Raw genomic sequence first — 12,566 nt, 5'->3', positions numbered from 1 at the left:
CTCCTCTTCCTGCTAGAGGTACCTTGACCAGGTACTCCTCAGACAGCGTCAGCTCGAGGAACCTGGTCGAACTGCCGGCATGAAAAGTCCTCCGCTCGGCGCTGAACAGTACAAATTCAGTCGAGTCTGCATCCTTTCGTACTTTTCAGAAGCATGAAGACTCAGCTCCGAAAACGACAATATCTATAATCATGAGACAAGCTACGTTGTCTGGAGCTTGGCTCTTCTTATTGACATCAAGCAACGTCTTGGCACAGAGCCTTCAACCATCAGGAGCAATCTCGCCCGTCGTTGAGAAATGCGGGCCAAACGACAATGTCGTGTGCGTGAACAAATATGTAAGTCATACCCTCTAAGCTACTGGCATAACCTGATTAGAAGCAGGCATCTGTCCTTCCCTACCACTTCTTTAGGAACACCTCGTACATCCCAAACATCTTTGACTTCAAGAACACCTCAGTTCCATCAGATCCATCATTCCAGCTTCTCTCCAACGCTAGTTTCGTGATCTTCGACAGAGCACGAGGACTCGAATATCTTGGAGGTACACCAACTTATGATTTCGTGTTCAAAGTGAGCGATGCGGTACACGAAGCTCCTGTGTATATTCCATCGCAAAACAAACTGTACCTCTCACAACTCGCACCTCCAGCAGGCTACCTGCCACAACTTGTCGTCGACCTAAATGTACAACCTCCAACTCTATCCGAGTACCTGCCTAACCCACCAATATATGCTCCCAACGGCGGCACGTCATACGCCAACGGTACATTGATCCTCTTCGCAGCCAGCGGCGGGAACATCAGCATCGGCAATCCACCCACGGAGCAGCGGGTGTCACTCCGCCTCCTAGACCCAGCAACCAACCAGTCCACCGTCCTCCTCAACAACTACTTCGGCTCCTACTTCAACTGCCTCGACGACGTAGCAGTCCACCCAACAACCAAGCAAATCTTCGTTACCGATCCCGATTACTCCTGGTTCAACTCCCTAACCGACACCCCACCCCAACTCCCCACAGCATCCTACCGCTTCGACCCAAACACAGGCGCCACCTTCTTGATCGACGACACCCTCCAACAACCCAACGGCATCGCATTCACACCTGACGGTTCAACCCTCTACATCTCCGACACCGGTGCCGTAGCAGGATCAAAAGCCCCCACCGGCTACCACGGCGCCAGCTATAACGCGACGGGCCCAGCGACCGTCTATGCCTTCGACGTCACGCACAACGGGACTCGTGTCTCGAATAAACGAGCTTTCTACCTAGCTCAATCGTGGGTACCAGATGGATTGAAAGTTAGTCGCGAAGGTCTCGTCCTCACCGGTGCTGGAAACGGTCTCGACGTGCTAGATGATGTAGGACAGCTGATTATGAGGGTGCAGACGAACTATACCGTGCAAAATTTCGCTTGGGTCGGTAGTGATTTGAAGGAGCTGTGGATGATGGGCAATGGAGGTATTTCGAGAGTTAGATGGAATATCCAGGGACAGCTCCCAACATGACGGTCGAGACTCGACCACTTCATCGTCATGAGTGCGATGAGCAGCGATGTTGGATAAGGATGGTTCCGTTGAGTCCGGTTGCCTTGCGGCCTGACTAACCCGTGTATATAAAGTAGATATCCATCGACTTTAGTGAACTTCTCCCCCTGAGGATATGCAGAACAAACATACTGGATTGCCCCATTCCTCTTGTCAGATACCATTCTCGGCGTTCCGTCAATTGTGTCGCCATCGCCTCCCGTCTGGCCTCGCAAAGGCAGCGCGGGCCAGCGACTCAGGACTCCGGCTTAGCTTATGAGATTCACTAGAAGTCAAAGCGAAGAGAGGATACGAGTCAGGTAAAGCAGAAACTTTGTCGGCCGCTGAACCTTTCAAGAACATTCACATGCAGCGCTCGTACTGTGTGTCTCGGGAACCTTTACAAAGGAGTTTACTCAACATCAATGTTCTCAGGTACTCTATGTACAGCTGCGGCTGCGCTGCTGCAATGCTCTTATCTTCGTATCTCTCCAAACTCCGCCGCCGGTCCCAGTCCATCAAAGAACTCCTCATCCAGCAGCGCCAACATAGTTCGCATGCCTGCCCACTGCTCCTCGACACTACCTCTGATTTGTGCCGGTGGCAGCACGAACCCGTAATCGCCCGTGTCTCTCAGCTCAATAGTATAGCTGAATTTCGCCTGGCCTACGCCGTAAATGTAGTCGACTGAACTGCCTGAAGTCGCGTACAGTGTCGAACAAGATGGTCCGAAGGTGAATGTTGTGCCGTTGGCGCCTGTGCGTATGGCATCGCCAGTCAAGGCTGCGAGCTTAGTGTGCTGACCGAGAGTTTCCGCGTAGACTGTGCAGTTGTAGCCCCAAGGCGAGAGGATGTATTGGCCGTCTGAGATTTTATTAGCATAGTCTAGCTGGGATGGAGTTGTTGAGGCAGAACCACATACAAGAATGCCAATCAATGTAGAGTTTGATGCCTTGCTGGTCTCTTAGCTTGTTAACGAGAGCTACCAGACCCTGATTTTCGGGACCGTCACTCGGCGATTCACCTAAAACGTGTCAGTACATGAAAGCAGAGTTTTGACTAGCACGTGATGGCTCACCTCGATACGTTTGGCTGCATGGATTTGGTGAAGAGCCACCTGGAGGAGAACTATCATTCCAACTCCAAGGCCACTGTCGATTGATGTCTCGACCGAAGCAGGTCTGGTTTTCTGCAGTGGGTGGTGGTGGCTGACGATTCTTCCGCCATAATCGATTCACGGTCTGACTGTGCACAAAGCCGTCAGGATTGACGAATGGGAAGATGTAAAAGTCGTAGTTGTCCAGGAAAGATTGTGTGACGTTGTCGGTAGCGTAGCCTGTGAGCAGGTTCAGTGTGAGGTATTCGATGACCTGCAAAAGTCAGTGTCTGTTGAACAGCGGATAGACCACGCATACCATGGCCGTGATCCATTCTCTAGCATGCACGGTTCCGTGCCATAAGACCGCTGGCTTTCCTGGACCACCGGCACCGTATAAGTGAAGACCGTAAAGATCTCGTCCTTCGTACGAAGTGCCCGAGGAAACGAACTCAGAGTTATTCGGGAAAGAAGCTTGCAGATCTTCAAAGTATGTACGATGGTCGTCGTATGGATGGTAGTTGTCATACCAGGAAAGATCGTCCGCTTGTCGTTTCCAGATTGACTTTGATACGGACTCAGCAGCGATCGATGCTCCCAAGTCTTCATGCATACAGTGGTAGTCCAGGTTGAGGTCTTTGAATGCCGTAAGCTGCTCAGGTGCCAGCACAATATCCATGTGCCTCGCAGGATCGAAATCCCACTGCTCAAATGACAATGTGCTCAGCTTCTCTTGTACGGATCTAAATTGACCCTTGGTATTGACTCGAAACACCTTGAACCCATCATAATTCACGCTATCAGAGCTTCGGACAGCTGCACCAGCGACCAGTGCTGCGACCAGCGGAGCAAGAAGAAAGGGTTTCATCCTGCTTGTGTGGTTAGTTCAACAAGAATTCCGCCCTGATAGTATGGTCAGCTCTGCAACAGAAACACATCGTAACGGAAGTGCTATCACTACATATAGTCGAAGGGATCAGCGGAATGCTGTTTCAAAGCGGAAGGTTGCATTGTCGAAGCTTGGCTGATCTACATTAGCATTTCAAGTTGGACGACTCTTGCATACAGTTCTCCGGATTGCCAGGTATCACAGTGTCTTGTTGCATACGACCAGCGGGGAAAGTTGGTCATTGTCAGGAAGTGCAGATAGCAGGAACACGAAGTGATGTCAGTCTTCCTCGCTCCTTCCTCTTTAGTAAATGGGCATTGCATGGCATTTCTTGTCGCGGGAGCCAAGATGCAACGTGATTGGGGTTTGGAGTCTGTCCACTCGAAGCTTCACCGAGCACGCACGTGAATATTGCTTGCTATCCGCGGCGATGACAATTGTGTGCAAATGACCATCCAGCGTGGGATACGAAGATCAGTAGAGAGAAAGAGACGTGGACGTGCAGACTCGAGCTATGCTCGAAAACGAAAGCTTGCGGCGGGTTTTCTAGATTACCCTATTTAACCTTTCTTGGCGCGACTCGGTCGCGTTGGGTGAGTCGCGTAAGCAAATACAGATGTGAATGTTCGGGCATAGTAGTATCTACTCACTTTTACTCTCGGGAGTACGCCCGTGGACGATCACTGCAATGAACCAGCCGCCAAACGCTTCAAGTTGAACATAAAATAATGCTAGTATTCACACATCCGCCCACTCACTGCATACGTCCTTAACCACTCATGCAAAAACGTCATCCCTATCAGCCCAGGTGTCCTCCAGCTCATTGAAGCTAGCGAAATGTACTGGTCGATGCACACCTTCGTAGAATCTCTTAGGCTGGTCGACCTTGACATATACAGCACCCTTTTCAACCCGTCCACTAAAGCTCGCTCCCATGAAGCTGTAATTCCAAACATCGTTCTCTGGAACCAGGAAGTAACCTCGAATCTTGTCACTGAGGAGCAACTGTGACTTCTCACCGAAGTCGGTACGGAAGCCAGATGGATTGTCTGATTGTGTATCCTTGTTCTGAGCACCCCACTCGTAGCCTGCTGGTGTTAGATTCCAGGAAGAAAGAGCGATAGAACCAGGAACGAATGACACAGTAAGGGTCACAGTCTTCTTGTCCCAAGAGGGATGGGCTTGCATCAACTTGGCGTGAGCAGTGACGTCTTGTGCTGGCATATATGGTGTTGCATTGCCGCTGGCTGTGTGAATGATACCCAATGGCTCGAGGTTCTTGAGGTATTCGTGCTGTGGCAGTTGGTGAGGTAGCTGCACATCTCTCGTAGAGCCAACTTGTGGTACCATGACAATGGTTTGGATCTCCTTGACGGAGCTGTTGTCTGGCGGCGACGAGCCGTATAGGTAACCGGCGATCTGTACTCGGAAATCAGCAACAGTGATGAACTTCTTGAGAACATTCTTTGGTAGGATGTAAGTATAGCTATCATCCGACTCCTGAACATCATCCGAAGAGATGTAAATGTTGTTCGCTCTCGTTGGTAGATTGGAGGTTGCGATTGCCCGAGTTCGCCATTCTGTCTTGGAGGCGAATGCCTGTTGCTCGTACTGAGATGTTGTTGTGACGATTGTTTCCTGTCCCAAAGCATTGACTGTCTTCGTTGTTACAGCTGTGAGTTGAGCTTGCTCCTGCTGCTGTTTCTCAATCTCTGCTGCTTGCTGCCGTTGCAATGACGGAGCTGAGATTTCCATACCGAGGATGATATCTCGGACTTCACTGCTGGTCAGCGACTGGACATTGACATTGTTCTTCTTTCCATAATCGTTGAGGATGAGATCTCGAAGTTGAACTTCCACCTTCTGCCAGTCCTCATCGGACAGTGATGGCCAGATGTGATGTGGCTGGGTAATGACAGTCTTATCAGGACGTAGGATGAGCTTAGTCTTGTCTGTATTGACGTGCAGAGCTCTTAGAATCAGCACAAGACGAGAGAAAGCAGTATACGAAGAGATGGTCTTGAGCCAGTCATCGAACAAGTTGAATAGCACCATCTGCGGTTCTTTGGCTTGCAGAATCATGTCAGCAAGCTTTTCGACCTTCATTGCAGCCTGGAAAGGCAGTTGCAGCTCAGAAGCACGAATTGAGATATTGGGGAAGTCAAGCAGATGCACTTCAAGAGGATCGAGGAGACCTTTCCTCGTCACGATCAATTGCTTTGGTTGCTCCTCCACTGGCAGTGACCGAATCAGAGCAGCCACTTCCTCGGCAGTCTTCCATTTAGCGAGCTGTCCGAGACGTTTCTGTCCAGCCCAGACACTCGTATGAATGATCTTGAGGAAAAGCTGACCTGTTCGAGGATTGAAGATGAAGATAGCGCCATTTATAGGCTTTGTGGTCAGGTTACCTTCGAAGGTCTTGTGTATCGTCACACGGTAGACGTTCGTGTCGTCGATAAAGAATTGTGTTTGGTTGCTGAAGAGCTCGCTATAGTTCTGAGAGTTGAGGAATTCTTGGTTGCTTTCGGAAGCATATAGTTGCAGGCCTTTTCTGATACGTTCGCGAAGCACGTACAGAGCAGGGTTGGCCTTCATGATTTTGGCCATGGCTTGTTGCAACAACGCCTTGAGTCCAGGGAAATACTGTCCGTATGCTGAATACAGGTTGTACGCTAGATCAATTGCGATCATGACACCTGTAGAGGAGGGGTAGATACTCATGCTGTCGGTCGTGTAGTCCAGATATTTGGCCCGGACGTACCGCTCGATGTCGTGGCTGTCATAGTCTCCATAACGCAATTGCAAATCGACCCAATACTTGTTCGTTGTTGTCGATTCAATCTGGTCCTTGGTATCAAACAACAATGAAGGACGAGTCACGTTCCACTTGTGACTTGCAAACAGCAAGATATCCGCGCAGGAGCTATTCATCTTGTAGGATTTGCGAGGGTGAATAGTCTCCTTCTGCACAGTCTCAATGCCCAACTGTTCAAGCTCTTGGTCGAAAACCTGGCAAAGATCCATGACGACAGACTCGTGGATCTTCTGCCACAAGTGAGCACGGAAGATTTGAATCAACGAGATCTTCAGTGTTGGGATCTTGCCATGCAAGAAGATACCAGTCAAGTCAAGTTGAACTTGAAAGCCAACATAGACGTTCGCCCTATTGATCGTGGGCGACCACCAAAGTGTGAAACGACGGTTAGGAATTTGGTTGAGACCGGATCGCTGAGCATTGGTCAACTTCTTGAACTTCATTGACTCTTCGAAACCACTGGCTCTTTCCCAGAAAAGACCTTCCCATGATGGAAATGCTGTTGCTTTGAACAGGGTGTGCTCCAGGATAGTCTCAACACCCCCTAGTGCTTGGATGACGTCAGTCCTGTATGCATTCAAATTCCACAGTTTGCCGTCATGTCGCTGGCTGGTCCACCAGAACGGGTTGCTCTTCATGAGTTGGTATTGCTTGAATTCTGTTCTAGCACGGAAACCTTTATCAAAGCTCAATGTACTTCGATCTTTTTGAAAAAGTGTGTTGATACGTGGCAGACCACGGTCCCAGCTGTCCTCGAGGTCCTCCAGAGTTAGTCGTCGGTTCTGCTGGTTAGCTTCCAGACGCTTCTGTGAATATTCAGTCCATACTCTCTGTGAGTCAATGAACTCTGCCTCCCATGGAATGATGTATCTGAAAATATTTGGTATCAGGGTCTCTTCATCGGAAGACATACCAGCCCGATAATGGGTGACACCTGTATCTGTCTGCTTCGACCATCGCTTATCGCTGGTGGGGATCAAAATGTGAGAGCCAGAAATCATACCAAGACCACCAAGCTCCTTCGGCGTGTAAAAAACAGCAGGTGGGAAACGACTAGGCATCTTGGAGTTCAGGCCTATCTTGACACGAGTCTGAATCTTGGTTTCGCACTTGACAATGGTGTCGAGCAAGTTGACAGTGGAGACAGCAGCTTCACGGTAGTATGTGAAGAGCGCAATGAGAGTTGTATTCCACTTGTTAGCAATCTTGGTGAAGGTCGTCGAGCCAGAAGACATCAAAATCTGTCTGATGCGGTTATTGAACTTGGCAATATCCTCCTCGGTGACCTGCAAGAATGCATAAGCTGTTCGCTCCTTCGTCTCATTGTTGGCCAGGGCCCAAACACTGTCCTTGACTTGGAATTCCTCGCTCGTGTTTCTGATCTTTGGCAGAATTCTGACTTCGAAACCACACATCGAAAAGAGCAAGTTTGGATTGTCTCTGGAATACACACTCGCGAAAGTGTCATCCCACTCAATAGTTGTGACTGATCGTGGTAGCCTGTTTTTCATGTCCCAGAAGACAGCACGACCCAAGTGGACGTCGTGTCGCATGAGCCGCATTCTCGAATCTCGTGGCCAGCACTTCTTGTTTTTGTAACCGATGACGTTCTCGAAATTGGGGTCAGGCTGCTCAGTTAGGAATCGTTGTATCAAGTCCTTGGACTCTTCCTGACTGAACCGCAAGAAGACCCATATCTTGTCAATATATCTCGTGTATAGTCTGATTGGATGTCTTGTCTCTGTTTCCCTGTCCTTGAACTGCAAGAAGTCGTTCGGACTCGACGGTGGTCCTGCCAAATCGCTAGCACGCTGAAGACCAAGCAAAAGCAGATCTACGACCAAGCCGTAGTATTGAAAGACAAAGCCTGAGAATTGAAGGCCTCGAATCATACCATAACTGTTAATGTGGTTCATGTCCTTGTAATTTAGTTGGACATTGTTCTTTGAGGTGATATAATCAGCCAAGTTGTGATCCATGATTAGACGCAGCAATCTATTGAGGAGCGTCAAGTCCATCTTCTCATAGACCTTCGATAGCTGCGTCTCCATCATGACGTTGGTCTCACCGTTTTCTGTCTGCCAGACATTGGTCAGGTTGTTGATACCTTGAGCCCATTTGTACACCAGCAAAGGTGGCACTTCAGAGTCTGATGGCTTAATCCATGATGGGAAAAGGTTTCTTGTATCTGCTTGATACCATAAGTACTGATCGAGATATGCATCGGTGATCTTCTCAATAGGCTCGATATCGTAGACAGGATTGATGCTGGTGTAGTTGTCGTTCATATCAATACCTACTTCCTTGAAGGCACGTTGAGTAAGGAGGAAACGCTTGATGCGAGCTAGGGTAGTGCCAGGAGAGTCGTAAGCCTGCTCGATAAGTGCGAGCTCTTCTCTCTGAGATTGATTGAGACGACCTTTGACAGAGTATGCCTCTCGCAGTCTCTCGAGAGCAAGAATGAGAATCTTCGTGTCATGCTTGTATGATACACTTGGGAATGGTATTGGTGAGAACTTTCTTGACTCTAGCCAATGTACAGTCGTGGTGTAGATGGCAACAGCCTCCTCTGACGAAACGTAAGGACCATCTTTCATGTAGTTGTGCTGTCTTTCTTGCTCGGACTTCAGCCACAATCGAGTCAGGCGGCCGAGGTTCTTCTTGGCAACAGTCTTGTCAACAGTCGCTCCTCTTCGTATTCTTTCTCGATTGTAGTGTGCGACAGAAATCCACCAATCTGCTTTACTCTTCACGTATCGGAGGATGATGTTCTCGATCGGAGCAGGAAGACCAGGTACCTTCCAAGGTATGTTACTCTTCCAGCATCGCCATGCTTCTGATAAGTGCTGCAGAATAGTGTTGACCTTGTTCTGCTTGATACCTTCGGGCATCATGTCAAGTAGGTCGGCCATGACTGAGGCTCGCAGTTCGAGGTCAAAATGTGATTCGACACGTTGCTTGGTAACAGTTTTTGCGACGCCCTTGCTATGACGACCCTCGAATTGTCGGGAGAGCAAGTTTCCAAGCCATCTCTCGAGCAAAGGAATGATACCACGTAGGAAGAACAACCAGACTCGCCAGGCTGGTGCCCAGAAACCACAACCAGGACCCTTGCCGACAGGACCAGAGTTGAACCGATAGTAGATCAAGTGCTTGAGATCCTTGCAAGATCGGATCTGGTGCATAAGCTTGTATTTGTATCTGTACATGCCAGTCAATTGACCGACATGATTGAACGCGTACAGAATGCCATCAGCAAGCTGGAATGCGTCTATGTTACCAAGACGATATTGGACCTGTGCATCGACAATGAGCTTTGTCAGCCGGAGAATCTCTCGCATCAAATGGAAAGCATTTCCGAACCGAGACTTCTTGCGCTCCTTCGTAGTCAATGTCTTGACAGGTTTCAGGTTGAAGTTGTAATCCAGGTGCAAATAGGTCAAGTTCTTTCTGTGAATGAGTAAATTGAGCATGTTGAAGCCTTGACGGCAGACCTGCAATCCAGCCTCAACCCAGTCAATTGAGGTCTGCTGGAAGAACTTTGTTGACTTGAGCGTCTTGAGTAGATCTTGCTTGTTTTGTGCTTTTGGTTTCTTCTTGTGCAACTCATTCAGCACATAGCTCTTCAGCATCTTCTGGTATGAGACTCGGACCTTGACAGGTTGTCCAGTCGGACAGTGTTCCAAATACCATTGCTTTACCAATGGCACGTCCTGTGCTCGCACCATTTTGCCCGAACGCTTGTTGAATGGGTATGGCGCCCACCACAAACCGATTGCTGAAGCAGTCTCGCTTGTGTAGAGTTCCTCATCCGCAAGCCACGGTTCAGCACTTGCTGGCATCTCAAATTCTTCGTCCTCATTATTTCCAACTCCGAATATTTCGTCCTCGTGGCTGACTGTAATGTTCTTTGGCGCAACAGATCGACTTGAGATAGGATTGATAACAGGATCGAAATAAAAGGCAGGCAGATCAGGATTTTCTGATTTGACATACACATTTTGAGGGTGCGAGTACCAGCTCAGCTTGACACTTCTGGGTAGAGAGTTGTACAGGTATGGAAACGCGACTCTGTATTCGGTTCGAATAGGAGCGCGGAAGATGATTCTGTCAATGGCGTTGAATTCACCAAAATCTTCGTCGTTTGGATCAATGTCCTTGTACAGCGGCTCGAATCTGGGACCACCTGGAATAGCGACATTCAGTGCCTTTGCAGTGAAGAAGCTCTCTCTGTCAAACATATGAAAGTAGTTCTTGTCCACGACATCACTGAGAAGCTGATTCGAAAGTCTGTATAGTGTAGCCATCTGTGGTAATGAAAGGTTCCAGGTCCGGTAACTCGGTCCATTCACATGGGTAGTGTCAAGCAGAGGTCTGTGTTCGTAGAACCACTCATGTACAGCACTATCTTCGTCCTCGTCGAGTTCTAGCTGAATCGGCTCACTTGGCTCAACGTCCTCGATGTTCTGCGACCAGTCTAGCGGTGGCTCTTCGTCGTCAAATGGTGGAAATCGCATACGCTTGAAATGTCTTCGATCACTCTTTTCTCGCCTCATGGCCACCCACATGGCTGCCCATTGTGCATGAAATACAGGCTCGATGACTCGTGGCGTCTCGTTGACTAGAGTCAGACAGCCATTTACATGGTACAGCACTTTAACCTCTCGTGCAGCCTCCCAAGGCATAGGCATGTTCTCCAGCAATTTCAAGACCGCATGGGGCATATATTTCAGCGCACCCAAGTAACTCCTCTTGTCACTACTGTACTTTTTCTGCGACACATCACCAATATCCTTGACTATCTTTCGCAAATGCTCCGGCGGCATATCAGCCTTCTGCGTCTCGACAAAACCACCTTTGCGCTTCTCCCCGAAACGGTTCTTCTGGGTCCGTAGCCATTCCTTCTTACGCTGGTCCAACTTGGCTTTCTGGGGATCGGGTGCAGGTCGATAACCTGGAGGAGGTGGCGGCGCAGCTGCACCAGTCATGCCTGGTGGTGGGGGAGGACCGGAGCCCCATCCAGGAGGAGGCGGAGGAGGTATTGAGCTCATTTTGATGAGCTAGACAGTAACGATTGCTACTGCTCAAAGATGAACCCCTGTTTTCTTTTTCGAGTTGCGATATAGGATCACCTTACCATTTGGTGGCGCGTATCAGCTCGCCTAGTCCTCGTGCATGTGCTCGAGGAAGGCTACCCAAAACACACTCGTCTCCTCCTTCAATTGCGCGAACACAGCGTGATCAGTCCTCGATCAGCGCTGATGAAGAAGATATCGAAGCAATATCACAGTGCATATTGATCTTCGAACTTTTGCGATGGCCTGCGGGCACACAGAAAATACGCTAGCTTCTTTCGTACAATTTCGGGCGGACAAACTCCGGCTCCAGCTCCGCCAAGACTACGCACTTTTCGAGAGCGCGATCTTTAACGGCGATGTCAATACACTCCCAACTCGACTGAATCATCCCAGTGTTTTCGCCAATTACCGCCAAAATGGTCAACCAACGTCTCCAGTACCGACGAAGAAACCCGTACGTCTAATGCGCACCCACACGTTCAGTGTTGTCGTCGAATCTGCGACGATGTGAAGAAAAAGTTCTAGATGGAAGGAATATAGCGGCTAACATGGTGGGAAACGCAGATACAACACACGCTCAAACAAGGTCCGAATCGTCAAGACTCCAGGCGGTGAACTCAGATATCTACACACCAAGAAGAGCGGAACTGCTCCAAAATGTGGTGATTGTGGTGTAAAACTTCCAGGCGTATGTTTCTCTCCCCGTTGATGTGATGGAAAGCACCTCCCTCGTTCATATCTGTGTTGCAAAGAGCAAGTCACTGACCAGTCCTCCGAATACAGATCCCAGCCCTTAGACCACGAGAATACGCCACAACATCCAAGACCCAGAAATCAGTTTCCCGAGCCTACGGCGGATCGAGATGTGCCAATTGTGTACGGGACAGAATTGTCCGGGCTTTCTTGATTGAGGAGCAGAAGATCGTCAAGAAGGTGCTGAAGGAGACGGCTGAGAAGAAGCAGGGCAAGAAATAGATTGTTGCGACTTTTTCTCACTAGCGATTGAGTTCACTTATGGCATGTCTTCTATACTATGACACGAGATATAAGGGGTCGTGATAGGAATGCTGTGTTGTACGCTGAGATCTTAACGATTTTACCGTATGTTGCATACTTTTCTCAGGAGTTCCTCTGAGGAGGGTGGACGAGCAGAGAGTGGCA

General features: G+C 49.1%; 4 protein-coding genes across 4 annotated transcripts; 2 read left to right on the top strand and 2 right to left on the bottom strand.

Annotated features, from left to right (window-relative positions):
- Nucleotides 1-191: 191 nt before the first annotated feature.
- LTR64_006580 (uncharacterized protein) lies at nt 192-1,509 on the top strand (the record flags this gene model as incomplete). Its single annotated transcript, XM_064900909.1, has 2 exons — nt 192-338; nt 385-1,509. 2 exons carry the CDS (start codon nt 192-194, stop codon nt 1,507-1,509), a joined length of 1,272 nt encoding a protein of 423 aa, XP_064751985.1.
- Nucleotides 1,510-2,002: 493 nt separating this feature from the next.
- On the bottom strand, nt 2,003-3,491 carry LTR64_006579 (uncharacterized protein; the record flags this gene model as incomplete). The annotated part of the gene is made up of 4 exons (XM_064900908.1): nt 2,003-2,391; nt 2,450-2,551; nt 2,606-2,897; nt 2,943-3,491. The coding sequence occupies 4 exons, from the start codon at nt 3,489-3,491 to the stop codon at nt 2,003-2,005; spliced, it is 1,332 nt and encodes a 443-aa protein (XP_064751984.1).
- Nucleotides 3,492-4,289: 798 nt separating this feature from the next.
- Nucleotides 4,290-11,378, bottom strand: PRP8 (pre-mRNA-splicing factor 8; the record flags this gene model as incomplete). The annotated part of the gene is made up of 1 exon (XM_064900907.1): nt 4,290-11,378. The coding sequence occupies one exon, from the start codon at nt 11,376-11,378 to the stop codon at nt 4,290-4,292; it is 7,089 nt and encodes a 2,362-aa protein (XP_064751983.1).
- Nucleotides 11,379-11,821: 443 nt separating this feature from the next.
- Nucleotides 11,822-12,380, top strand: RPL34B (60S ribosomal protein L34B; the record flags this gene model as incomplete). The annotated part of the gene is made up of 3 exons (XM_064900906.1): nt 11,822-11,859; nt 11,970-12,093; nt 12,189-12,380. The coding sequence occupies 3 exons, from the start codon at nt 11,822-11,824 to the stop codon at nt 12,378-12,380; spliced, it is 354 nt and encodes a 117-aa protein (XP_064751982.1).
- Nucleotides 12,381-12,566: the final 186 nt, after the last annotated feature.

This window comes from Lithohypha guttulata (assembly GCF_036872675.1).
Source record: "Lithohypha guttulata strain CCFEE 5908 chromosome Unknown scaffold_5, whole genome shotgun sequence".
In the NCBI taxonomy this organism is placed as follows: domain Eukaryota; kingdom Fungi; phylum Ascomycota; class Eurotiomycetes; order Chaetothyriales; family Trichomeriaceae; genus Lithohypha; species Lithohypha guttulata.
Note: the sequence above shows the minus strand (reverse complement) of the source record. Positions and strands in the feature narration are given on the sequence as shown.